Here is a 25,086-nt window from a genome sequence, read left to right as displayed (position 1 = left end):
TAGTGATAAGTTTTTTTTGTGTGTGCAATTTACCAAATAGCACTCCATCCCCGGTTTCGAAGAAGCTGCACAAAACGTCTTTTGTTTCCAGCAGGATCTCCCGAGCGGCGCTGATGTGCGGTAATCGTAACCATGCCACTTTCCCGCCAAATCCGGTCTTCCACGAAACCGAGCGCAGCAAACGGAAACCTCTAACGAACCAATGCCGTCCAACTCTTTCCGAAATCTGCCCTTGAGGTCGGAACTTCCTTGGTTGGTGAATATGCGGCTCTGAACGCCCGTGCAAGCACATGCGCCCCGTTTACGCCGGAGTTATTCAGTGCTGCCGGATGTTCCGATGCCGCTCGAGTGCGGGCTCTTCTCAGATGAAGCAAAGTTTTGCCATAAAATTGTGTCCGATAAACGAAAAGACAAGTGAAAGTCGTTTTTGGCAATGGTCGCCGTGGCGATTACTGTTGTTGCCTTCCCGCTCGTGGTACTTCCCGCTGTTACTGCGGTCACGGTTCGGGAACGCTCCGGGTTTCCGGGATTTGATACCTTTGTTATAATTTCATCGAAAGATTTCCCGCAACCCGCCACCAACGTCCGAAAACTTTGGGCGGAACGATACCACCAATCAAGTCGGTCATTCCGGGCTGAGAACAGTGACAATTGAGCTGGCCAAACCAGAGCCAACCACACCCAGGGAACCGGGCGGACCAGTACCAGAACTCTCTCGATGCAAAACTTTCCCGATGCCTTATGGCGTGCTGGCGCAGCGGGAAATGGAAAATGGCCACGCTGCTGTTACGATACGAGACCATTTCTTGCGTGATGTTGATTCTCGCGATAATAGCGTCTGTCCCATATCACGGAGGGAAACAGATTCGCTTTGATCGAGTGTAAATTGAATTCGACCCGGTCCTTGCAGTGCGGTCCCCGGGCCCGGAAAAGCGATCTCTATCGTTCGATTTAGATCTCATTCCGTTGACGTAAACGCTGCTATTAGAAGAGCTTAGCATTTTGTACATCGCGACCGGCGACGGGCCCTTGCGGTAATGTGATGAGATGTTTCTGATTGCGAGGACGAATAAAATCACACAGTTCGCAGTGGTTTAGGTCAAGGTCAACGATGATAAAATTTCATTTTCTACATGAAGGGGCCCAAGGACGTCGGCTAGTTTTGCTAGCACCACAAATGGGCCACTGGGTTTCTGCTTCTTTGTATGATTTATATGTCCGTTTAAAAATTGATGCTTTTAAATCACGATTGGCCCTCTGATCTGAGCGAATTTTGTCCTTCCGCCGAAAGCAAAATCCATTTAGCTATTCGATTTTCTATCCATTCTGAGTCGATCACGCTCGAGTGCGTTTTGATGAAGTTTTCGTTTAAAGCCGGGCTTCTATTGGGCTTTCGGGAAAACGGCAAAATTCTCCAATGCTCGTTTTCTTCTCCCAACCAACACACCATGTCCGTGCTCCCGGAACGCTGTGTGATCCCATTTGTGGCTGCACCACCGGTAATGGAAATAAATGGAGCGATTTATACCGCAGTCTCTCGTGCTCGCGAGCTTTCGAAAGGCACGGACTCGAACGGTTAGTTGATAAGCGCTGTAAAACTTTCCTAGGGCGAACGACGGACGGCGAAAATGTAGCGAACGCGAAGCACATCAAGGTTAATCACGTACCACGGGTCAAAGGGATGAAGCGACGCCAGCTTCCGGATGTAGTTCGGATGAAAGATGAAAGCGAATGGGAAGCAATATGTTCCGTGCTCTCTAGAGTTTCGTGCCCGCGTGCGCGATCCCTAGCCCGGGTAACGTGGTACCGTTAACAGTCGGGTGCAGGGAGCGAGTTTATATTACGGTCACAAATTTGTCGACGTACTGCCGGAGCCCTTTTCAGAGGGGCTTTTCGGAACACGGTTCCAGCAACGCGCGTTGGTGTCGTTTGCTGTTCCGTTGCTAGGAAAATGTCATTACTTTTCTCGATTGCTACCAAGCAATCTTCGTTGATGACAATCGTTACTCGTGGAGGATGTTTATGCACGTTGGCAGGATTTCGGCACGGCGTCGTGGTGGATTGGCGTTTCTCGTAGGTCGTGCGCTGACCGAGCTGACCTTTTGGTGAGTCAGGAAGGCTGCCGAAGGCTCGTAACTAGTACTTCATTACGACGCGCTAGAAGTTAGCCTCTGTTTCGTCCTTAGACCGGCTAGGTTGGCGTGCTTCGTGCGGGCATGGTTGATGTGCTCAGAACGCGCCGCTAAAAATTCTCTTTCTGACGGTTACTTCAAGAAGATAAGCAACCCACCTAGAGAGAGAGAGCAGCCGCCATATCGTAGCGAAATAAGAAAATTACATCATTTATGAATGATTCATTTAGTGTCACAAGCACCGGAAGGCCCGCCTTACGAAGTTCCTGTGGAAGGAAGTTTGCGTTCGTGTCAACGACTGTCACGTTTCGTGAATCGATTCATGCTTTCGGTTTACAGCTGACGAGGACAAACCGCGGCCTGTTTCTTAATGTTGCGCTCCAGCTGGTATTGGTGTTGGAAAGGACCCTATCGTCCTGGTGCCCTCTGCTAGCGTTTCGTTTAATCTCGGACATTTCGGACATTTCCGGAACCCCGCGTTTCGGTTTTTTTTTTCCACGGGGAAAGAGAAGGTGTCGAAAATTACTACGCCTTATCAGCGCTCGAGTTCGCCCCCTCACAAAATCGTACCAAAGCGTGCAGGTTGGAATGGAAATACTTAAAAAGTTCCCCTTGAAAAGATGGTGTTTTGGGCTGTTTTTTTTCCCCCCGGTGACTTCCTGGAAGTGGAATCTGTTCTGCTCTGGCCTGCTTTCGTGCTTTGTGGGTGGCTGTCTAGAGCGGGCTTTACCCCTCAGAATGTTAACTAGTACGTGCATATTTTCTGTGCCTTATCGATGCTCTAAAGGATGGAAAGAATAAGAGAGACAGCATAAAAAAAGATGGCAACTTTCAAGCAACTTTTCTGCCATTTTGCCCACGCTGCCGTCCTCACAGAACGCGTCTCACGGCTGATAGCGAGCGAAAGAATGGCGATGAGCTTTTCCACGGCACTACTGCACCTGATCCGGTGTAACCGCGACGGTACGGTGGAAAACTAGAACTTACTTTTCCATTCCCGCTCGCGCAGGTGTGGGACGGGTAAATAGAACAACGGAGGTAAAAAAAGAAAGCAATGCAAAAATACGTTCACCCACCGGAAGAGTTTTCCCAAGATAGCCTCAAATTGTGCCCAAGCACGTTTTTATCTTTTATCGTGATTTGACCCCGGTATCAAGGTCGGCCTGCTGCTCGAGCTGCTATAGCGGCTCGGAAGGGGATTTTTCGAGGGTGCGTTTTCTATCATTTGCGCTCAATTGTTTGCACAAAGTATTGTCTTTTTTTTTGGGTGCAATCGCCTCACCGCCCACATTCGCTCTTCGCACGGGAGTTCACACAGGGATTTTCCATTCGTATTGTTTGTGTGATAAGATAGCAAATGTTTGCACTATGATGAGGTGGTATAATTTATTCAGCGGGAGATATTTTCTTGGTGGGTTTTACTTCTTTTTTTTTCTCCTACGTTTCGTTTGTCGTTTTCCAGCAGTGCGATAAAAGCGAGTTTGCACAAAAAAAAAACCCATTCCCCACCCAGGTTCCGGTTCGTGCGGCGATGTTTGAAAAGAAAACACTCCCATAAACAAATGTTTTCGTTTTCGGAAAAGCTCGCGCTTTTCACGATTGCAAATGCGCCCCCCGGAAGGTCACGTTCGATGAAACTCAAATCCTCGTCCTCGCGGGTATGATCCAGGAGCTGTTAGCGAAGGAGGCCGAATGCAAGCTTTTATGTGCTCCGGTGCTGGGTTTCCTGTGTTTTATTACGAAAAACAAACTGTACGATCGATGACCCAACCATCGGGCTCTGGCCTACCCGTTCCGGAAGAGGTGGTAAGATTTAATATCCGGCCACCGGGAACGGAAGCGAATCCTTTCACCGTGGGCGTCGACCCTCGCACCGTGGGCGGGTTAAATCAGGAATCGAGATTGTCCTCGGCAACCGATCGGCAAACAATCGCCGTTTTCCTCGTAAAGGCGGGTTCTCCGGGATACGGTCGACGTGCGAAGGAAAAGAGAATATGGCATTCAACATGACGCACGACGTCGTTTGGGAGGATTTTTAAAACATTTCAGCCCGGCACGGGGGGAATGATCGTTAAAAAAAACTGACCATCATTGGTGATGATAAAATAGTGAGCAACAAAAAAAGGCCCGTAAATACGTCCCCAGGAGAAGAGAGCTAACAAAAACGGCACCGGGCGTGATCGTTTGCTATTTTATGTGCAACAGAAATGTCCGCTTGTTTGGAATAATCAGTGGTGGTGCGTTAAATTTTGATTACCCTTGGGAAGCGCACGCCTTGTTCGGGGAAAATTTTTGCACTTCTCACACCAGAGGACGTACGGGGGTGGATAGAATTTAAGCCAATTGTACTGCAATGCGAATGGGTCTAGGACGGTTTTTATGATCGCCATAAAAATAGGGATGCTGTTTTTCTTTTCCCCGAAAGCTCCGTTTGGTGTTGTGCTTTCATTTTCCTAGCCTGTGTTGCGCAGCTCGTATCGTTTGCGATTAAAATTATACTTTTTGCCATTTTCATCGCCCCTAATTGATTGTGTACCGAGCGTCTTAGTGCGATTAAGAACGATCTGGGTCCGAGCGCGGGCGCGTGATGCTCCCACCGTTCATTCGGTGAGCAAACAAGCATTCGAATGATTACTTTGGCGTCCTGGCGTGCACAAAGTAGCGCTTATTTTCCGTTGCACAACTGCGCAAAATGAACGAGCGCGTCATAAATGCAGCGTTGGTGCTGCGCTTTCTAATGAGTTGGCAAACAACCTTCCGGGCGCTTCGTTTAGCACTTGAGCTATGGGAGTGTAGTTTTATTCGATCAAAGCAGGAACTATTTTCTAAGAAGTGTGATATTTTTTCTACTTCCCTGAATTAGCACTTGAAGCAGAGAATAAATAGAATGCTAACAAGCTTAGCATTAACTGCAATGTGATGATTTTCAAATTTGTAATCATTTTCTAAACTATCTACCGGAAAAGGATAAAAGCCAAAAATTGGTTTGTTTTTTTTTTTCTGCTGCTAAAACCCACATTCCAATCACACAGCAAACAGTGAAAGTAGCCTACTTGGGACTTCATCCATTGTGGGTAATAAAAATTATACTACGCTTGTAGTACGAGCAGATTATTCCGATGTTCCTAGCACGCTCTTGTGCACAAGGACATTGCCAATCGCATTAAACTACCCTTGTGAGTAGCGCCGAAATGGAAAATTATCTTAATGTCCTTCAGTCAAAAGTGCTGGGGCAGTTCTCTGGTTTATTCATCGCCGCTTTTTTTTTTATTACATTTCCACCACAAGCAGAAGACAAGCAAGAGAAAACTCCATTTAATGAATGCAGTTGAAAGTTTTGCGAAGAAGTCGGTGGCGCCGGTTTGCATTTTAAATTTCAGTTTCACTCCCCACAGGCAATGGAAAATTCTACACACACTCTAAAATTGCGAACTTGTCATTGCACGAGCTTCGGAGTCGTTGAAGAGCCATAATTCTCTCTTTTTTTTGCATACGTTTTCTTTCCACACACACACACTCACGTGCGTCACGCTCGTCTAAGCCGGTGCCACGTACTCGAACGCTTGGTTGTGGAAGGAAATGTAACGAGGACACGCGTGGAAAGCCCGAAAGCAAAAACCACGCCGCACCGAGGCGCACAAGCGTGCTCGTTTAATGTGGCACCGCAGGACGGAAAATAAATTTTGCAGCACCGCCTTCAACCCGGTCGGGGGGCGCCTCCGATGAGTTTTTATTGTACTTCTGAAGCCTTTTTCATTTGCCGAATCGCAACCCGGCGGGGTGGCTCTTCACGAACCGGCGGCTTAGTTGATAATGATGGTTACGGATTGTGCCAGACGTCGAGGCTGTGAGCGGCCCAGAACGAGACCTAAGAGAGCCACAAATTTGTGCCGACCCGCGTCGCAACCGGCTCTAGATTTCTGGCTCTTTTGGCTTTTTTGTCTCCCTATTCCGTCGTTTCTGAGACGACGACGTAAGCCCTGGCGAAACTCGAACATACAAATAAAAAATCCGACAGATATCCGCCGGTACGCCGGTAAAGGACGATGCACGATGCTCGAGTACGTTCCCGCGCCTCGAGGTCTTAAATTGGGAATTTATTTACATTTATTTGGCGTTCCCGCGTCGAGATGTAAAGCGCACCGTTTCGCGACAGGGACGGGCATAAATCTTGATCACACGGGGAAAACCGGGCAAATCCTTTCCCCGCGGGGCGTGTTTGCCTAGCGAAAGATAATACCACGCAATCAGCGATCAGAGGTCGCGCTGCCGCGTGCAGGTGATTAAAATCGGGGTGCCCGGAAATGATTTCCGATTTCCATCGATGCTCTAATACCGGTTCGTGGAAGTGCTGCCTCATAAAATCCTGCCCTTGCTGAGGGTGCGAGCTTTCACGGCACGGTTGCCCGCGTTCTCTTCATTAATTTCTCAACGTTTGCGGTCGCTTCCAGGAACTCATAACGCTCTCCTTTAGGACCGATGATGAATTGCACGTCATCAACGTGGCTTTATAAGCGTGGCGTGGCCTCCTACACTCACACGCGGTTCCGGTTGTCGTAAAAAATAACAATCTTTATTCGTCCGAAGCGGTTGCTCGTTAAAATCAACATGAAATCCAAGAACGGGTAGCACACGCGTCGCGTATTTACACTTAAGCTCGACTATATACAAATACTGATACGGAAGAATTGCTAACGGTTACCTTATCGCGCGGTTCGCGCGTTCCATATCCGGCCATTTCCGGTGTCGCAACCGGATCGGATGTGACGCGCGATGGTGACCTTCTCGGTTTGTTCGGTTAAACTAACATCACCAGGCCCAGGTCAGGCGCCCGATGACGCTTGCTACGACGCTTAGAACCAGTCCGGTGATGTACGGCAGCATGTTTGACCCGTCATTGCCCGATCCAAGGATACCGGCAGCTGCTAGTCGACTCGAAGCCGGTGTAGTTCCCTCGTACTGGTACACCAGCCCATTGTCGGCAAACGGTTCACCGGACGCACCCGAGTACAGATACTTTCCGTCGCTGTTGAACAGGTTATCCGGCGTGTAGACGTAGCTGAGAGCGCCCGTTTTCCCGCGCAATATACGGAAGTTCACCTCCATCGGGTTAAGCCGGCCAGCGACGAAGTTATGCAGCCGGTTCACCACCACGTACAGGTATCCCTCGTGGTCGATGCCCATACTATCCACCCACTGAATGAAGGTAGGATCCTTCGCGATGATCTGCTGGTTGCGAGCCGTAAACGGTTTATAACTGTCCCACCGACCGACGGCGTGTTCACCGAGCAACCCAAAGTACAGCACGCCCTGGTTGTCCATGAACATGCCATCCGTTTGTGACTGCTTCTGCCCGTAGTCGACAACCGCCTCAAGGATGTCCCTGGGGGTTGCACGTGCGTTGAACTCAGGATCACGCAAAAGCGACGCTGGCAGCGAGTAAATGTGATAGCTCGACAGTGGACTGTAGTACACGTTCCGCTCGTAGTTCTGGCTGTTGACGAGCGTGTCCTGACCCGCGGTGGGTTGGTCCGAACCGATGTTCGGGTTGTAGTACGGTCCAAGCGCGATGCTGTCGATGTGGATCGAGAAATTCAGCTCCGTACCGTTGACGGCGAATCGGACCGCATTCCGGGCGGCTCGCATCGAATTGTTTTCGCGCACTTTCCACGAGCGGATGAGTCGGCGGGAGAAAACGACAATGCCCGGATCGGCCCCACTATTGTCGGTGATGTACGCGAACCCACCGAACGCGTCATCGACGACGATCTTGTTGAGGTAGTTGTTCCCAGCGGGAACGACCGACTCCGGGAACTGGTACCGCAGTACGATCGTTCCGTTGCGCTTTAAGTCCAGCAGGAGCAGCTTCGGAGGGCACACGACATGGTCCGTACCTGTGGGGAAGGAAAACACCCAACATCAGGACAATTGCCCGTGTTGCAAAGCCAAACTCACCACGTGTACTCACCACGTGTTAGCGTTTCGGTGCGGCCGGAATCAACCACCCACATGATGCCGTGCTTATCGATGGCGATACCCTGCACGAACTGAAACGCGGAACAGTTGCCACGTTCGTTCATCTCCCAGGACGGAAATGGGACGATCTCCGGATCGGTGCGGCCATTGTTCTCCGGACGCACGATGTACCCAAGCGTTGCTGGAACGCCCGGCAGCATCCGGGGCACGGTTAGGTAGAGTCGGTTCGCGAACGGCTTGCAATCGGAGATGAGCACGTTTTTCGGGATGTAATGGCCACCGTATAGGGCGTGCGCCCGTTCGTCCTCGTTTGTGAAAGCGAAATCAAGCACATTCCACTCGTACACCACGCGGAATTGCCGTTCACCGGGTGCGATCGGGACGGATGGTGTTGGTGGGCTGAGACCATCCGCTGGAGGTCGCTGCTGGTCACTGTCGTCACTTTGCGCCATCACGCACCCGATCACTAGCACCAGCGTGAGCAATTGCCTTCTTGTGGCCATCGTTTTTTATTCGCAGCCCAAGGGCAAAAGGTCACCTCAAAACGGGTCGCTTTTTTAATAAATTAATTCGACGCGACAACGATGCGGCTATAAATTATTGTCCACCCAAAAATTCACTCCCCGTGCCGTTGGGTGGTGCCTTTCCCTTCGCGAAGATGCGGTGTGGTTGTCTTTCTCGGGGGGTTTTTAGTACCCCGCACACTGGTCAGTACACAATTAGCAGTGAAGCCTGGTGATGGTGACCCCGTTCCGTGTGCGATGAGCGCCGGTTCGACACTGGTTCGATGGTGCTGTCTGTCCCGGCACCGAACACTAGCCGGCCATAGTGTGTGTACACACGCTCGGTTGGCGTCAATTATCACTTCACTGCGCTTGTCCACCGATATCACGAGCGCTGTGCGGGAAACCCACGGAAAAAAAAAGAAGGTGTTAATTTAATTTGCAATAATTACGCGATCTTCACGAGCAAGCGCTGTGACTCGAGCTCGGTCGCTTTTCCCACTCCCACTGGGTGATTTTGGGATGGTGGAGCTGATCGATCGAATTTTCCACCAGCCGAAGGAAGGATGACGAGGGAAAACCAGGAAATGACAGCGTAAGGTGCTTTCCGGAGAACGAAAGCTAAGATATTTAACCGAAAACCCCCAACCCGAGAGGTATTTGGAAAATTAATTAATTACGAGCTTTCCCCCCCCCCCCCCGGAGGGGTGCCAGTTGGGAAATTGCGATGAATTTCCGTGCGTTGAAATGTTCCTTTCGTCCGATTCGCGCATAATTCCGTTGAACCTGTGCTCCAAGCGGATGGGCTTAAAACAATTTCCCGGGACGCTCGCATCCGGCGGGTTGTAATTCATTTTACTTTATTGCTTCCGGAATGTGGCCGATTCGAAAGCTCTCCCCCTCGGAGTGGCAGGAAGGCGCGTGTTCGCGTGCGCGTCCCATCGGTCAACCCGGGGGCAGGCTTCAACACCGTGCCCTGCTCTTTCGAAACGAGCTGTATCCTCTCCTAACATGGGGGTTTTTTTTTCTCCTGCCAGAGGTCTAGCAACAAAAATTGCAACTTTCGCATCGCAATTATGCTTATTTTAATGGGAAACAGTTTTGCGCACGAAACCGACCTGGTAGTGCTCGTGTTTTATTCGCCCCCGGAGTAAGGGTAGTTGTGGGTTTTTCCTCTCACTTTTGAATGGCTTCGTGTGGCCGCCTGTTAAGAAGTTCATTCTGATCTCACCCCAAAACGCGTTGATGAAACGAGCGGCGTTCGACGATCAAAATGAAGGCGTTCGTTGCACTTGCTTCACTGGACCGAATTCCAAAAAGGAAGCGATTGTACGCGAGAAAGAGAGACGAGAGTAAGCCACCCTCCTGCGGGTGGTGCGAATGACAGAGTGCGCCAGTTAACCGAGCTGAAATTTGCATAATTAAATTATGCCATTATTTGCATTCGGTGCGCCGGTTCCCGATCCCGTTTATCGGCGGTAAATCATTTAGGTATGGTTCGGTTCCGATCGCGACCAGGCTGCAAGGAAGCGCCCATAAATTCCTCGTGCTCGTGTTTGCGTTGATATCTAACAAAGGGCCAAAAATGGGGGGAGAATGCCCGTTCGAAGGACACTGGAGCTGGGGGCGTTTTTGCGCACCTTTGTCCATTTTCCACGAAAGCCGCAAAACAAAACAACAACAACAGCTCTATTATCAACCCACGGTCCACTTAATGTGCCAAGCACGAGCTCACACGATGGGGTGGGCTGACGTAAAACGATTGATTGAGCAAAAACTCGTTAAAAAAAGAAAGGAAAATCATGATCTCCCGTGAACGAGGGTTTGGAAAACCGTCGATTAGCACATTGATTTGAGTTAATTGAGTTGTGCGAATGCAAAGCCATCGAGGACATCGGTTTGCTCGATTTATGTGAGTGAACTTAAATAGAACACGAAGGTGTTGTAATCGATAGCTTGCTGTTTGCCGCTAGAACAGAGTGGGTCTGTATTTGACAACTCGCTTGATGGTAGCATTTCCCTCCAGCACTAGCTAATGAAGATGCCAGCCGGAGTGCAATCTGCTGCTTCCTGCATCCGGTTGGACGTGCCTATCGGCACGAATTAACCTCCACAACAGCGCGTTATTAATATCATTCAAACCACTCCAAGAGAGCTGCACCACGACGGAATGCAATTATTTGCTCAAGCTCCGTGTCAATCCGACGCTCCATTTGCCGGTACGCCAACCCGGGGCACCCGTCAATAGCAATCATGAACCGTAACGCCCGTAACCCCGATGGTTCGTGTCACGCCGACGGTGATTTGTTTTCGCCGTGATCACCATCGCCTAATCCCCACCATCTCAAGCGTCCCGGAGCGTTTAACACGGTCACCGGCAAACAATCATGATCGATTTCGGTACCGAGCCGTAATGGAGCTCCCCCAAGCGCCTGATTGATTGATCTCATCTCGTAATCATTAGCCGCGCTACTCTCCGAAGGAAACGACTCGCGAACAATTAATTCACACGTCGATTGCAGGTTCCCACCGTGGGTGGTGGGGTGGAATTAATTCTAGCACGCCCCACCCCGGGGCTAATCGTGGGAAACAGTCGCGAATGCGATCACTTCCACGGGCTGGATGCAAATTTTCTATCGCCACCTCGAGGCGCTCGCTGACTCAGAGACCGTTCCCGGGAGATGTCACGCCGTGCTTCGGGCACGTGTGATGTTCAGTTACGACCCCTATTACGAGGGTAGGGCTTGTTTTCATTTCCACACCGACCCTAAAAACGCGTTCCACTGCGTGAATGGTGATGCTTTCACTACGCTTCACCCTAAAAATGGGCAGGAAATGGACACCCCCGTTGCTTCGGAGAGGGTCATCCGTTTCATCAAAGACCGCCTTTAAGCCGCCCGCATACATCACAAACGCACACTTTTCTCTCTCTCTCTCTCTCTCTCTCTCTCGCCTCTGTTTAGTTTAGCGCCCGTTTGCGCAAGTCCGCGGGTGCGTATGCGCGAGCACGCACGCCTCACGTCACGTGGTTCGAATTTCTTCGCCCAACCGTTTCACTGGGCGACCTCCGAGTGTCTCTTGCACTGGCTGCGTCTGGCCTTCGTCACCACCGAGGCCGCACCGGAAGTCAAGCCGACGGCCAACATCACTTAGCTCACTTCCGATCACGGTTTCGGGGGCACGGCACAAAATGGCGGGTCCAAAAATTCAACCTTCTCGCGTGGTATCACCGAAAAACAAAACAAAAAAAAAACCACCCCAATAATTGCCGGCTCGCGTAACCTCGCTGGGGGCGTTGGGGCGTACCGGACACACGATCACACACGTACACAAACACACACGCACACTAAATACCACACCTAGAGATCGCACTTGCCGCCAAAATGCTTGAGGGATGTCACACGGCGTGTGTGCTGCTGCTGCTGCTGCAAGATCATCCAAACGTCAACTGAGCGCCATCGCCGGATATCGAGGTGTAGATATACACTAGACCCTAGTCGAGTGAGTCGCTTTAAAGGGGTGGTTTCGTCGTCCGGTTTCGCTCACTCTTCCACGCTGGTCGCGTGATTGCAGAGAGGACGAACCGAGATCCATCTCCATGCTGGGGTCGACGGAAGCGATCCCTGGTGAGCCGAAAAAGGTTTAAAAGCCATTCTGCGTCTCAATTATTTCGCTGTATACGATCAATAACACCCTGCACACCCTGGCGATCGATGTGGAGGGGAGCGAACATCAAAAGCAAGCACTATGAAGTACGAGAAGATCGTCAACTTGTCGTGTAATTTTATTCTACCCTTATCAGGCGACACGTAGAACTAACTTATGTATTATGTTTTTTGTACCTATTTTAAACTACTTGCGCAAAATCAAGCCATTAATTTAATGGATGTTATTTAATTGAGGTACAGTGGCCAGCATGGCTCGATGGGGGCATTTATAACGCCTAGCTGCGTGCTGCAAACAACAAACTTGGCCCACCGTACGTGCGTCGGATTGTTTAAGTCTATGGAGTCGCCATTACGAGTCGGTTCCACCCAAACTCACCCCCAAGCAGCCATATTGATGGCGCGGTTTGGCCTGCGGTTGATGTCTCGTTTGATGCGTAAATTGTCCATCGGCACCTCCCGCCCTTTGTACGGTTCTCGTCCACCATCAGCGCTCCTTGAAATGGGGCCGACTGACGGCTGATGCCGCGTTATGGCTCTCATCCATCAATGGCGTCGGTTCGACAATGCACGTTCCCACCCAGAACGCGATGATGATATCCAGCCCTCGATGGAAAGGTATTTCGGCAGTGCTTTCGGTACCGTATCGGACAAACAAAGAAAAGAAAAAAGCATCTCCCCAACTGTGGGACAAGGAAATTGACATTACTTTGTTGGACGAATTGGATGGCTCGTGTTTATCGACGGGTACTTTTATGGTTTTACGATACCATCACTCGCGTACGGCAGGACGCCTTCTACTCTCATTAGCACCGCTACGTGAGTGACTTTTATCGGCGTTTCGAAGGGCCCTCGGGCAGAATAATGCAATCGGCCAGGCGCGACTTAGAATATCTGCTCCCCGTGCCGATGATGATTCACGGTGAAGGTGATTTCAGCTTCCGCGTGAAGCGTTTCATTACGAAGATTATATAATGCACGCGGGCAAGCATTCCCACGGTTCGATATTAGTTGGAGTCCCGGGTCCTCCTGGGTGGGTGAGAGAGCGAGAGTATAAGTTTTTTCATGACATGAATACTAAATCAGTGTAACTAATTGCGGTGCGCACGGGAACCATGTGTGTGTGTGTGTGTATGTGTGGTTCAGTGAATCGTCATCGCGTTGGGTAGTAATTACAAACTACATTAGTTTCTCGATGGAACTTTGCGCCAGCTGACGTCGGCAGTTCGGTGCCTTAAATCACGTCGTCTGTCAAGCCGCCTGTCTATGACTCGCCTCCGGAAGCTGGACGGATCGATTGGATGGCGAGCTGATAGACCTCCGACGTCGACAGGAGGTCTCTATCAGATGGACCCTTCCGTGGATCGAACAGACGCACGGAGGGTTTTATCGGCTCGCCACACGGTTCGTGATACTGACTCGCGGTGAGTTGCCGTAATTACAACCCTCCGTGGGGTGGTGATGAAGCCCAGCACATCGACGGGTGTGCCTTCAACCAGGAATCACCGCACACGCGCACTTTGTACGGTGGCCATCAAATGGAAGGCATGGGACTGATCAGGCTCAAGCTGATATTGCGCACCTGCGACACGGGAGGGACCCGATGGGCTGATTTGAATTTATTTTCCATCAACTCCAACGCCATCGTGCGGTGACTTTGTGTTTGCGCGTTTGATGAGGTACCGACCGTGACTCTCGCTTCCAGGACGACGACGGTCATCTGACGGCATAAATGGGCCGTTAAAACTTGCCTCCTTTTTGCAACACGCGTGCCCTTCATCCGCGCGTGGGTTTGTGATGGGAAACCGTGCGCGAAATCATTTGTTTTCATGGATGAATAATTTATCTTACCGAAGGGGGGGGGTGGGCAAAAAAAAAGAGATCCTAAAACCCGACCCACATCACGATACCGAAGTGTGATAAAACGTTGATAGGATGGAGTGGACGATTTTTTTCTCCCTATCGTCCACGATCCATTCCCGAACGCATGAACCAAATTGACACCGGTGCGAACAAACGAGCCTGCAGTTTCGTTCATTAATTGCTTTTGCATGGTGGGTATGATAAATAAAAGTAATTTACGGGACGCATCGCGATGTGTTGGTGCCCTGCGGCCAGCGCCCGGGCTCGTTATAACTGACCAACGAGGCGTTAACATTCGACAAAGCATCGAGCATTATGATGTGATTAAATTTCACGCACCAGTTGTGACAATGGAGGACGGAATGCTGTTTTTTTTTATTTATGAAATTGATATCAATTTGAGCTGTGATTGCTGCTGTTACCCATAATGTTGCTAGCTCTTGGAAAATTTTAAATATTTGGTAGTTTTCATTTTTCATTCTTATGAGGTGTTGGTTTTTAAGTGATTTATTCGATGCCAAAATTGTCTAGTATTTATTATTTTCCAGTTATTTGCTTATACCGCAAAACGGCCCTGGATGCCCCCCCCCCTTTTCGGAATGTCCTCCACACCGCACGCTTATCGCAAAAACCAACGGAAACCGAACAGAGCACCGTGGTATCCTTGCGCGCATCCGGACACACCACACGGACGCTTCTCCAAACGGTCTCCGGTGACGGCCACAGGGTGTCAAGTTCACAGAAACGCGAACTCACGCATGCGAAGGCGCACAAGTGCGCATTCCCGGGGCCCAAAGCGGGTCGCGCGCTGGTTTTGGCTCACTCATTCCTAAACTGGTTTTTTCAAAACCCAACGACGACCGAGGCGGGCTAGCGGCGAGAACGGAAGCATGAAAACGGTCCGGAACCGGTGTTCGCTCGAGCGCGTATTAAGCGATCACGCGCGGTGACGATCACGACGACCGAATGACCGACCGGGCCGTTAAGAAGCCGCGGTTAATTCTCGTAACCGCTCGCAACCACGGCCGCAAGTGCCTTTGAGTGCCCTCTTAATCCAGCGCCTTTTCGCGACAACAGGGCACCTTCGAAAAGGGGAGAGGGTGATTTGTTCGAGTGTGGTTTGCTCAGAGTTGTTCGCTTTATTTGCGCTTCCTTCGCTTACGGATCGAGGCTCGGTGGGGCGCAAGTTCACCTTGCGATCGTCGGCGATGCGTGTGCGATGGCAATCGATTGTGGTTTACGCGTGGCCAGTCTCGCTGTAGGCAAGGTGGATGAGGCCAACGATCCATCCACACGGCTCTGGGAGCGTTATTTTAAGGGCAGTTTTTGTTGCTCTTACAAGCATGCCGATTGTTTTACATCACCCATCAAATTGCGTCGATTCAGCACCCCGGGGTGGGTTCGAATAAGTTGTTCAAATCTGAATTAGCATGTAGCGAAGCTGTGGTGCGGCACAATGCTAACTTCAGCGGGTGCATTTTAGAGTGTCTAAAAATAATATTCCACTCGTTTGCGCTCCGTGCGCGGGCTCGGATGAGGTGCTAAGATGATAAAGTCTAGGAAATCATTCGATACCTGCCAATTGATACTGTGGCAGCTTGTTAACACGTTGCGGGGTGGCTCTGAAATCAATCTCCAGCGAGATGGGAGTATTGTTTCGTTGCTTTGTACACGGGCACGTGGTTGAAGATGTGGCGAAAAACCAAGCACTTGAAGCTTTTGTGTGTTCTTGAGCTGTTGGGCTGACGTTGAGAAGAATGAAGAAGCATCTGTCTACAGTTTTATAAAATCATGTTTAGAACCAAAGGTCAATGGAAAACTGACGTTTAATCTGTGTTATTTATTCGACGACATATTTAATGTATTTAACATATTATTATACATAACGGTATGAATGAAATATTTCAGGTATGGTAATTGTGTTGCCTAGTAGTATGTACAGAAAAGCCTTTTTGACAGGCTATGCAACTTGCTTTAGGGCTTCTCAAAGTGGAACAGAATTAAAAATAAATGTACAGCACAATAAATCACGTGGGTGATAAAAAAAAGCTCAAAAAAGCCCTCTGAAAGCTCTGAAAATATTCACTGCGTGACAGTCAAATGGTACATTTCGGACTAAATACATGTAACGCACGTTTTTTGACCGGATAAAAGGGTCTTTCATCGCGATAATGCAAAGGTGCAACAAAAGAACTGCACCATCACTGAATGGTTTCGCTCCGTGTTGAATGACGATTGAATCTGGAATCGATGCGTATTCAATGTACGGCCAAAGAAGCCACTCGGGAACATACCGTGAATGCTTACAGAGGTGTTAAAAGAACAAACGAAATCTTTTCCAAACTGGCATTACGGGGGCCGAAAGCAAAAAGAAGCAAGCGTAAGATCTGCTTCATGTAAAATCACCCGCTTATACCTCGCTGCTTCCACGTGGCCTTATCCCGACAGAAGGGATTATTGCGCAGCTCTTTTTTTTTTTCAAGAACCATTATGGTACAAATTTGTTCCATCTTACCCTTTTGTTATCCTCCCTGCGAGGTGAAATGTATTTATTCGGTTGGCTTTCTGTCTTCAAACTTCGTCAGCTTCTTTCACGACGCCAGCCAGCCAGCCTCGGTTTCTATTATTTTCCCTTTCCATGTCATCCTCGGAGTCAAAAGGCCCCACAGCAGCCGGTACGGCACAAAAACAAGCAGCATCCATTGTATCGTAATTAATTATGCTTGAGTTATGCTGCCACGCTGGTTTTTTGTTGTTGTTGTTGCTCTTGTATTTGTTCCCGTCATGCTTTTTGTCATGTTTTGGGTTCTGCTCCTTGCCCTGGATAGCGATGGGTGAAGATGTAACAAAAAAGTTGCAACCTGCATCCGGATGCTGGCGTTGGTTTGTACGGTGAATCGTTTCGTGCCCCTTTTTGTCTCATGTTTTGACACTTCGCCACGATCGGAATGTTTTCCGGTTTATAATATGGCGAGTTTTTTCGTTCGTTCGTTCGCTCAGATTGGCCACTCCCTTTTTGGGTGGGCTATGATAAATGAGAAATTTGTCCATGAAGCTATTGCCAACTCGTGTGGGATATGAACAATTTTCCAGGGAACATGTTTCGCCTGACACACAGCTGGCTCGGGAATAATCGATATATTTGACGCATGTTCTATGATTTTTATCGCGTGACATATTTTAGCAATGATAGGTGTCAATTCTACGAAATTGAATATATTTTTGAAGAGGAACTTCACAAGCAAACACATTAATCAAACAAACAAAAAAATAACCCCATTCTCATAGGCTTCGAAGGCCCCGTGATTGATGTTTCACGAAAGTGAAACGCCATCGTGAAATTATCTACAGTACATCCGTTGATGTCACGGTGGTGCACAAAAACTGTGCGTTTGCGTCCAATTTCTCATCACGATGTGTTACGACTGCATGGAAGCCCTTTTACGCAATATGAATTACTTTCTGCTTTTATTGCCATTTGTAGCCACCTTCGTGTGAGATAGGTGAAGAGGTTTTTTTTTTCGGGGTCGTTGGAGAAATTCAACCCTTCGCAAGCGGAAGGCTACATATTTTTTTGTCAAATTAATAAAAGAAGCCTTCTTCAAATGGGGGGAAAAACCCACCCAATTGAGAGTGAGAGTGATTTTTTTTTCTTTCCTCTGGACGTTCCACGTCCGCATATCTGCTAGCTGACCCCCGGGGCAGACGAAACAAACGCTTTACCAAAACCGGGCAAAAGGTTCTCCGGTATTGTTTCGCTTGCGTTATATTCCGTCGAATCCGGGATGCATGCTTGTGCATGTGTCTCTTCCGACCGACTCGTGCAATGACAACCACGCCATTGTTCCCATGGCGAGAAGGAGCAAGTTACGCAAAACCTACGCGCCGGTCGCATGGGCCAAGACCTTAAGGGATGTTGTGTACCTCGGCGAAGGTTACACACGCTCATGCCCGCGCGACGTGTCTGTTTGATAATTAAGTGAGATAAAGCTTCACAACCTAGCACAACCTGGGCTGGGCTGAAAGCGAAACCAGACACACGAGCGGCGGTGGATGAGCAGAATTTTAATGCTGCTGGGTCAAAGCGGCGGTGTTGGCGATGTCCTCCGGGACAGAAGGATGGACGATCTGTGGATGGATGGCCGAGAGGTCGGGTTTGATCTCATCACCGGCTGCTCTAGGGACGTGCATGTATTTTTACGAGTTATTGTTGATTGCGTGCGTACATTGTACATATGGCAAAACCCACGCCTGCCGAACGGTAGCGTAATGGAAGTTTGTTTTTATCGTGCAAAGGTGTACAATAGGAAGCGCTAACACTTATGTGTGTCAAGGGGTTTCGTTTGATTTTATCACTGATACGGAAGACGAACTCATTTCAAGATGATCTTTGTTGCAATTTACCGCAATCATGTCAAACTTGGATAACAGTGTTTAGTTTAGTTTACTGCGTTTGTTCGATGTTTAAAATTTTGTAATAAATTATACGTGAAGTGAAATATACGTGAAGTGTTTTTATTTATTTATTTATGTATTTATTTATTTATTTATTAAATATTTATTATCGTACATGAATCTCCATGCAAAAACGGAAGCATTATGTAAAAGCTCTCTTCAAAACTTACGAGAGCTTTTATTCAATCAAACTTTAGATCCGATATTTGAGCCCATATGTATCACCTACAATGTATCATTTGATTTTCAATTATTATTTAAAACCCCTTACCAAATACGAGACTGCAGAAAACATGCCACATTGGCCAGATACATTTTAAAGCAACGCAAGCATTTAACCTGCTGCGTACGATTCTCAGGATGGCCTGGTTAGGGGATAAATCGATGCCATGTTTTCTGCCCCCATGAATCGATCATTTATTTGCCCTCCATCGTCCACAACTGCAAACAACTACCGCCCGTGATGGGCACGTCATATGCATGTCTAATATATTATTCAATCAGCAAAAAAGCTTCCCAAAACCCCCGTCTTCTAGGGAGGTGGCAAAATGCTGCCACGCACCACACATATTTCGTTCGCCGACGGAAAACACTCCACGTGCCAGCGAGCGTACATGCGAACGCCTTCTTCATTGTTGTTTGGCACAGAAGGGGTCCCAAGCATGGTTCCAGGAAGCACCAGTCCAGCCTGGCATAAAACAAATTCACCCAAATGAAGCATAAAATGAACAATCATTTATCATGCAACATTGAGCTGTCCCCCTTTTTTCCCCCTGCTTCAAAGCTGCGCGTGTGTTTTCGTTTCTGCTTTTGCCTCGATCGGCGCCATCATCTTCGAAGTGGGCGCGAAACAAAGAAGGTGTAAGCACGGTAACAAAGGATCAGGCACGTGTCGGGCGTTTGATAGCTCGCTGGCATGAACTGAAAAGCATCCTCTCGAGCGGAAACGTAAAGTTCGGAAAGAAAAGGGTAAAATATCAAATTGATCATGTGCGCAAATTGTAGATTGATTGTTTCCAGCGATTGGTGGGGCATGGGAAATGGGCACTCTCGAATCGTTTTTTTTTTTCGAAGGAAAGTAGACAAAAACTAATAAGCCAACGGGCACGGGATCCGAGAAAATGGTGCCAAAAAAAAACCCGTGGCAACAAAGGCGGCCAAAACACGGAGTGCGCACCATTTTCGAGAGCGTTATTGAATTTATATTGGACGATTTTTATTTTCCAAACACTTGCCCACCGGTGGAGCATAATTTCGGATGCTTCGGTTCGTTACGGGGCGCGATATGTGCGCGGTGATATGCCACGGCAAAGCGTCACACCCGTTCGAGGGAGATGAGATTTTGTGTTTGCCTACGACGGCCCGGGGTTTTTGGGAGGCTTCGCGAGGAGAAAAGCCACTCGAGCCGCTGAGCTCGTAAACATTTCAGGCTCGGTGAAACGACGCCATAAAACCGGGTACGTACTATTTACATTCAAATTTATTGGCAAAATGCACCGCACGGGGGGTTTTTGGTGAATTTCCTGCCGCATGGCTCCATCACGTCCCGGTGGCATTGTCACCATAATGATATCCTTGTCGTCCTGGCGCGTCGGCCCCCGAACGGAATAATGTGTCCTTATCGATAAGAAAACCGACCGGGTGAAGATGGGACTGCCTGCACACCCGTGCCACGCTTTTCCACCGCTTTTCCCGGCCAGAACGAGAACACGCGCTTTCCGTAAAATCACGCTTCGGGTTCGAGCGGCAACGGTTATAACCCTCAATTAGAAATTTGATTGGCTTTTCAGCTTTACGGGAGCAAAAGGCGCGCTCGCCCTTCCCACCCATTAGGTTAAGTGTTGACCGTTTGGGTGCTTAAGAATGTGGACCCAGCCGTGGGACACGGTCGCGTTGGGTTAGGTGCGTTGGATTGTGTGCGTGCGTGTGTCGATTTGGCCTTCCCTCGTTGGGTTGGGGCTTCGTGCGATTAAGCTTAAGTGTTGTTATTCTACGACTATTATCATGATTGTAGCACATCACCTAAACATAAATCCCTCTCTCTCTCTCTCTTCTCTGGCCGTCTTCACATACCCCCATACACGTGTTTCGATTTTCCAATATTATGCGACTTGAAACTGCGGAAAATGTCTGTCGACGCCGTTTCGTTGGCCGTTGGCTTCCGCAGCGTCTCAGTGTGAGCGTTCCCGGTGCAGGAAGCTCTTTGGGGGCTCATTTATTTTAAGGATACCCCACCTCCACTGGCACCGACCCCGGGAACCGTCGCTCTTCGGCTGGTTGTCATTGAAAATTATAAAAATGTCGACTGCAGCGACGTGACCGGGGAATAAAGGGCCTGCTTGTTGGCTTCCCGGTGTGAAGAACGGCACCGGAAGGATCGTACGGTGGCGCGGTGGTATTTTATTTGTTTTTGTGTTTTGTGTGTGTGTTTTGCCTCCACGCCGCCAAACGTACGCTCGAGTGCTCGATCGTTAAGGAGTGCCAATCGGTACGCGCCCGGGTTCAGAGGTGGCGAATGCCAAGCAGGACGGTTCGCTATCACACACATCGATTGCTTTATGCTGCAATACAGCATGAGGGTTGGTGTTGTTTTAGCATACATGATTGCCTTCGGGAAGTGGTCGCAATGCTCCGTTGTGCACGATTTAAGACAGTTTGTTTACTTAAACTAAACCTTTTGGTGGGGCAGTTATATGTTTTTTTTAATAGTTTTTTTCTTCTATTTATTCAAACATACCCATCCTTTTGTGTGTTGGTGAATTCAAAAAGAAAAGTTCCATCAATGCCTTAAATTGATGACGGACTCTCATTTTGCAATGACATCATCAGCCATTAACGTTGATGTATGTTTTAAAACTAAAAGTCTCTCGTTCTCTCATCGCTCGCTCGCACTGACTTCTCACCATCGTACCGTTCAATGGAAGCTTTCGGATGGCCGCCGGGAAAAAAGGCGTGTTCGGTTCGGCATGGCGCATCAGCCGAGAATAAATCATCATCGTCATCGTTTACCGGCGGCTCGCACGGCCATTGCGTATGTGATATGGCGCGGCATGCCGAACATAATATGGGCATCATTTCGATGCGCTGGAAGGCAGCGAACGGTGGAGGCATCAGGTTTTGGTCAAGGTCAAACTGACCGTGGTGAATTATGAATTCCTCTCCCGGGTCCACTCGTAATGGCGTTGCGGTGCGGTGAGGAGTCTTCGAACGACGGTCAGCCACACTCGGATGTGTTCGGAGACATGTAAACGCGTGTTTGTGGTTGGGTTTGGTGTACCATGCAGGTGGGAATTGGTGTTAATAGATGATCGTAACCGCTGCCGGGTTCGTTCACGACACGGGTGAATGATTAAAGAGCCCTCCTGAAAGGATTAAAAACTGGAAATACATTCAGGCATGAAGAGATCTTTAGCCAAGCGAAAATTATTTGAACAAATATGAACACATTTAACGGCAAAAAATAGATTTTTGCTCCAAAAGAAGTAAAAGTTCTTCAGCAAACAGCCTTAAACATAGCCTGCGCCCTCTACCACATTCAAATACAACGCACAATTTGCGTTGTCGCAATTGGTCACGGTTTTGCTGTCAAAACAGATTTGGAAATGATTTATCATAAGCGCCATGCCTCGCTGATAGGGTGAATAGAAAGCGAGCATCATTCGACTGCCGTCTGCCCTTTGCTTGCCGGGAATAAGCAGCAGCTTATCTCGATGTTACTCGTATCCGTTCGTATGCAAAATTTAGGACCAAAAATTCTACCACCATCAAAGCACCAACTGCAACGGAGACGTTTGTCACGGCTCAACCCTACGTTCTACGGTTGAGCATCCACACCCTACTGAACAAGCCGTGCGTGTGCGCTTGACAGCACAGTTCACGGATCGCACGGACCTTACTATGGTCCGCAGGTCCTTGGCGGGTAGCTTCATTTGCATGGCGACAGCACAGCAGCCCGTTGGGACGGAAGCGCAACGTTTCAATGTACTACATGACTAATTCTCCACCGGTCGATGTCAGCTTTCGGAAGGTTAGATTGTAACTACAGCATTGAGTAACGGAGCTGACCTTCACATCCCTAACTAGCGCCAGAACAAGCGCGAATCCATTTCAACGACTCGTAGAAACCTCCCACGCAACGAAACGACCGAACGGCGTAATTCACAGAAGCCCTTTAAGATCCTTTACAACGTAACTTATTTATCTGCGATCTAAACCGTCAAGGGAAAACGGATACGAGAAGACGTAATGAAGCTGACATCGTCATTGACCTTGCTCTGCGTCACTTGCTCTCAGCGATATCGATCCTGACAGCACTCGGTGCTTCCAGCGTGGTCCGTAGTTGGCCAATTTTAAGCTGACGATAAAATCTCTCCATCCGGATGCACTTTCTCGTGAGGAAACTATTTCTTTTCTTGGAAGCGAGCATACACAGGCTGCATCCAATCGAATCCTGTCGATGGCAGGAAGACGTTTCGAAAGATGGAGGTTATGGTGCAATCGGACGAGAGCATCAGTTGCCATTTTTTCCAAGAAATCAAATATCCCTGCCCATGGGTGGAGTGCGATATGGATTTCAATTAGCCGTTGCCGTTTGACAGAGCACTCAGGAGAACATGCACGGAAGAACGTATTCCATTACTTAGAAACGTTCTTCGAAGCACGATTATACACCATAGTTATGGTTTCCGGTGAACGGAAACGGAAACTGGAACAAATCGAAAACTTTTAATCGGAACCATTCCAGTTGTGCCAATAATTGATTGAATGTTATAATTTTTCCCCGTAAACCGTCACACGTCACAACATTTCCTCGACATGCCAACTCACATTCCCTTTTTTAGAGCTGGAAGTTATGCTGGAAATGTTCCACCCTGCATGCACAGCTAACCCAAAACAATTAGCCGGCACAAATTCATAGCGTCTCGTTTTGCTTTCGGCTTAATTTCCCACGTTTCTCGTTGCGATCCCACGACGGCCAAAATCATGCAACTTTGCGTCCAATCGTCGAACTCCCCACCATGTCAGCGTTTTATGTTACTGATTGATCGATAAACGTCCAAGCAGCTGCGAACAAATCGTGGATTGGATCATTACGCGACGACTCCCTCCCCATTAGGGCGCTAGCGTGCCTGGTTGGGAAAGCGTAATGGAAAATGGACACATAAACGTGGGGAAAAAAGCGAGGAAAAAGAAAAACGCAACCAAAGAGAAATGGCCAAAATCCCGGACACAAAACGTGAACGTGGCGTGGTCACGGGCGAAACTTTTTCTATTAACGTCACCGGGTTTATGTTCGGCGCTGCTTGAATGGGTAAAACGAATGACTGGGTAACAGTTGTGGCGTTATGGCCGAGGATTGTCGGGTGGAAATTCGGGAAGCTGGTTCGAAAGCTCGGTTTGAGCTCGAATGTTCACGAAAAGATACCACAAAAGGGGAGTGAACCTTTTTCGCCGAGAGAACCGAATGCGTTCACGTTTTGCATTCATTATTCGTTTATCTACTTTCGATTTATCATAAGTGACCACATCATTCGCTAGAAGCCACCCTCGTGTGTCTGTGTGTGGGGCTTCATGTTAGCCCTTCTGTCGCTTGCTGTTTCCGTTTATATCAGGTTTCTCCTTTTTTTTTCCTCGTGTCATTCTTAATTCTCCGCACTTGTTCCGGGTCTGGGGCTCCGCATCGTCGTGGTGCGGGATATTTATCTTATTGCTGCCGTCGTTCCGTTTGGGCGAGCTTTTCGATTTTTCTGTTCGCCTTTATGGCCATCAAACTCCTATCTAGAACAGATCCATCAAGATTATGTTCTATGGATGATGCCTTTTTTTTTTACTACACCCTATCCTGCGCCCAGCCTTTAACTTATCTACGGGTCTGTTTTGGTGCCACGTGGCTAAAGCCAACGTTTTCTTTCACTCTTACACACGCTTTCTCCGAAAATACAATCACTCCATCAGCGACAAGCCCTTTCTACCGTGATGGGGGGGGAAGGAGATAAAACTTCAAAGGACATTCGCGGTGTCCTTTCGATATTGCATCACCGTTGTGGGACCGTTGACCCTTTTGCTCGATCCTTTCGTTGGGGTTCGATTAGACGCACTTGAGGCTGGATTTCCAATCTCAACCCCTAAGTTCTAGCGAGTATTTACGAGCCAGCAAGGCGGGAAAATCCCAAACAGTTTACGGGCAGTTACTGTGGGTGGGATGGCGGTAAGTTAGGTGTTATTATTTTATCCGCAAAAAAAGCTCCCTTTCCTGCACCGCATCGTATCGTAAACAAAAGTAGACGATTAGATTGAACCGGCTAGCCCAAAATGACCCCTCCGGTGGTAATAAAATGAAGACTTATGTCGTTTTCTCGCTGGAAACAAGCCGCGTGAGCCGTCCTCGCAGCTTGTTAGGCTTAATTTCGTTTAGATTCATCTGTAGCGCTTCATCATACAGATGATCATTGTGTGACAATGGTAGAGAATTGATTTTTGGGATGTTATCAG

General features: G+C 48.7%; 2 protein-coding genes across 2 annotated transcripts in view; one reads left to right on the top strand and one right to left on the bottom strand.

The window, feature by feature from the left end:
• Positions 1–25,086, top strand: part of LOC128728569 (kin of IRRE-like protein 1) — a 95,399-nt gene that overhangs the window by 10,389 nt on the left and 59,924 nt on the right. The window lies entirely within an intron of this gene.
• On the bottom strand, positions 6,684–8,918 carry LOC128720544 (protein yellow-like). The gene is made up of 2 exons (XM_053814219.1): positions 8,101–8,918; positions 6,684–8,026 (listed from the first exon to the last, which is right to left on the bottom strand). Exons 1-2 carry the CDS (start codon positions 8,609–8,611, stop codon positions 6,942–6,944), a joined length of 1,596 nt encoding a protein of 531 aa, XP_053670194.1. The 5' UTR covers positions 8,612–8,918; the 3' UTR covers positions 6,684–6,941.

This window comes from Anopheles nili, chromosome 2 (genome assembly GCF_943737925.1).
Source record: "Anopheles nili chromosome 2, idAnoNiliSN_F5_01, whole genome shotgun sequence".
NCBI lineage: Eukaryota > Metazoa > Arthropoda > Insecta > Diptera > Culicidae > Anopheles > Anopheles nili.
The sequence above is the reverse complement of the archived record's forward strand: the minus strand, read 5'-3'. Positions and strand labels throughout refer to the sequence as shown.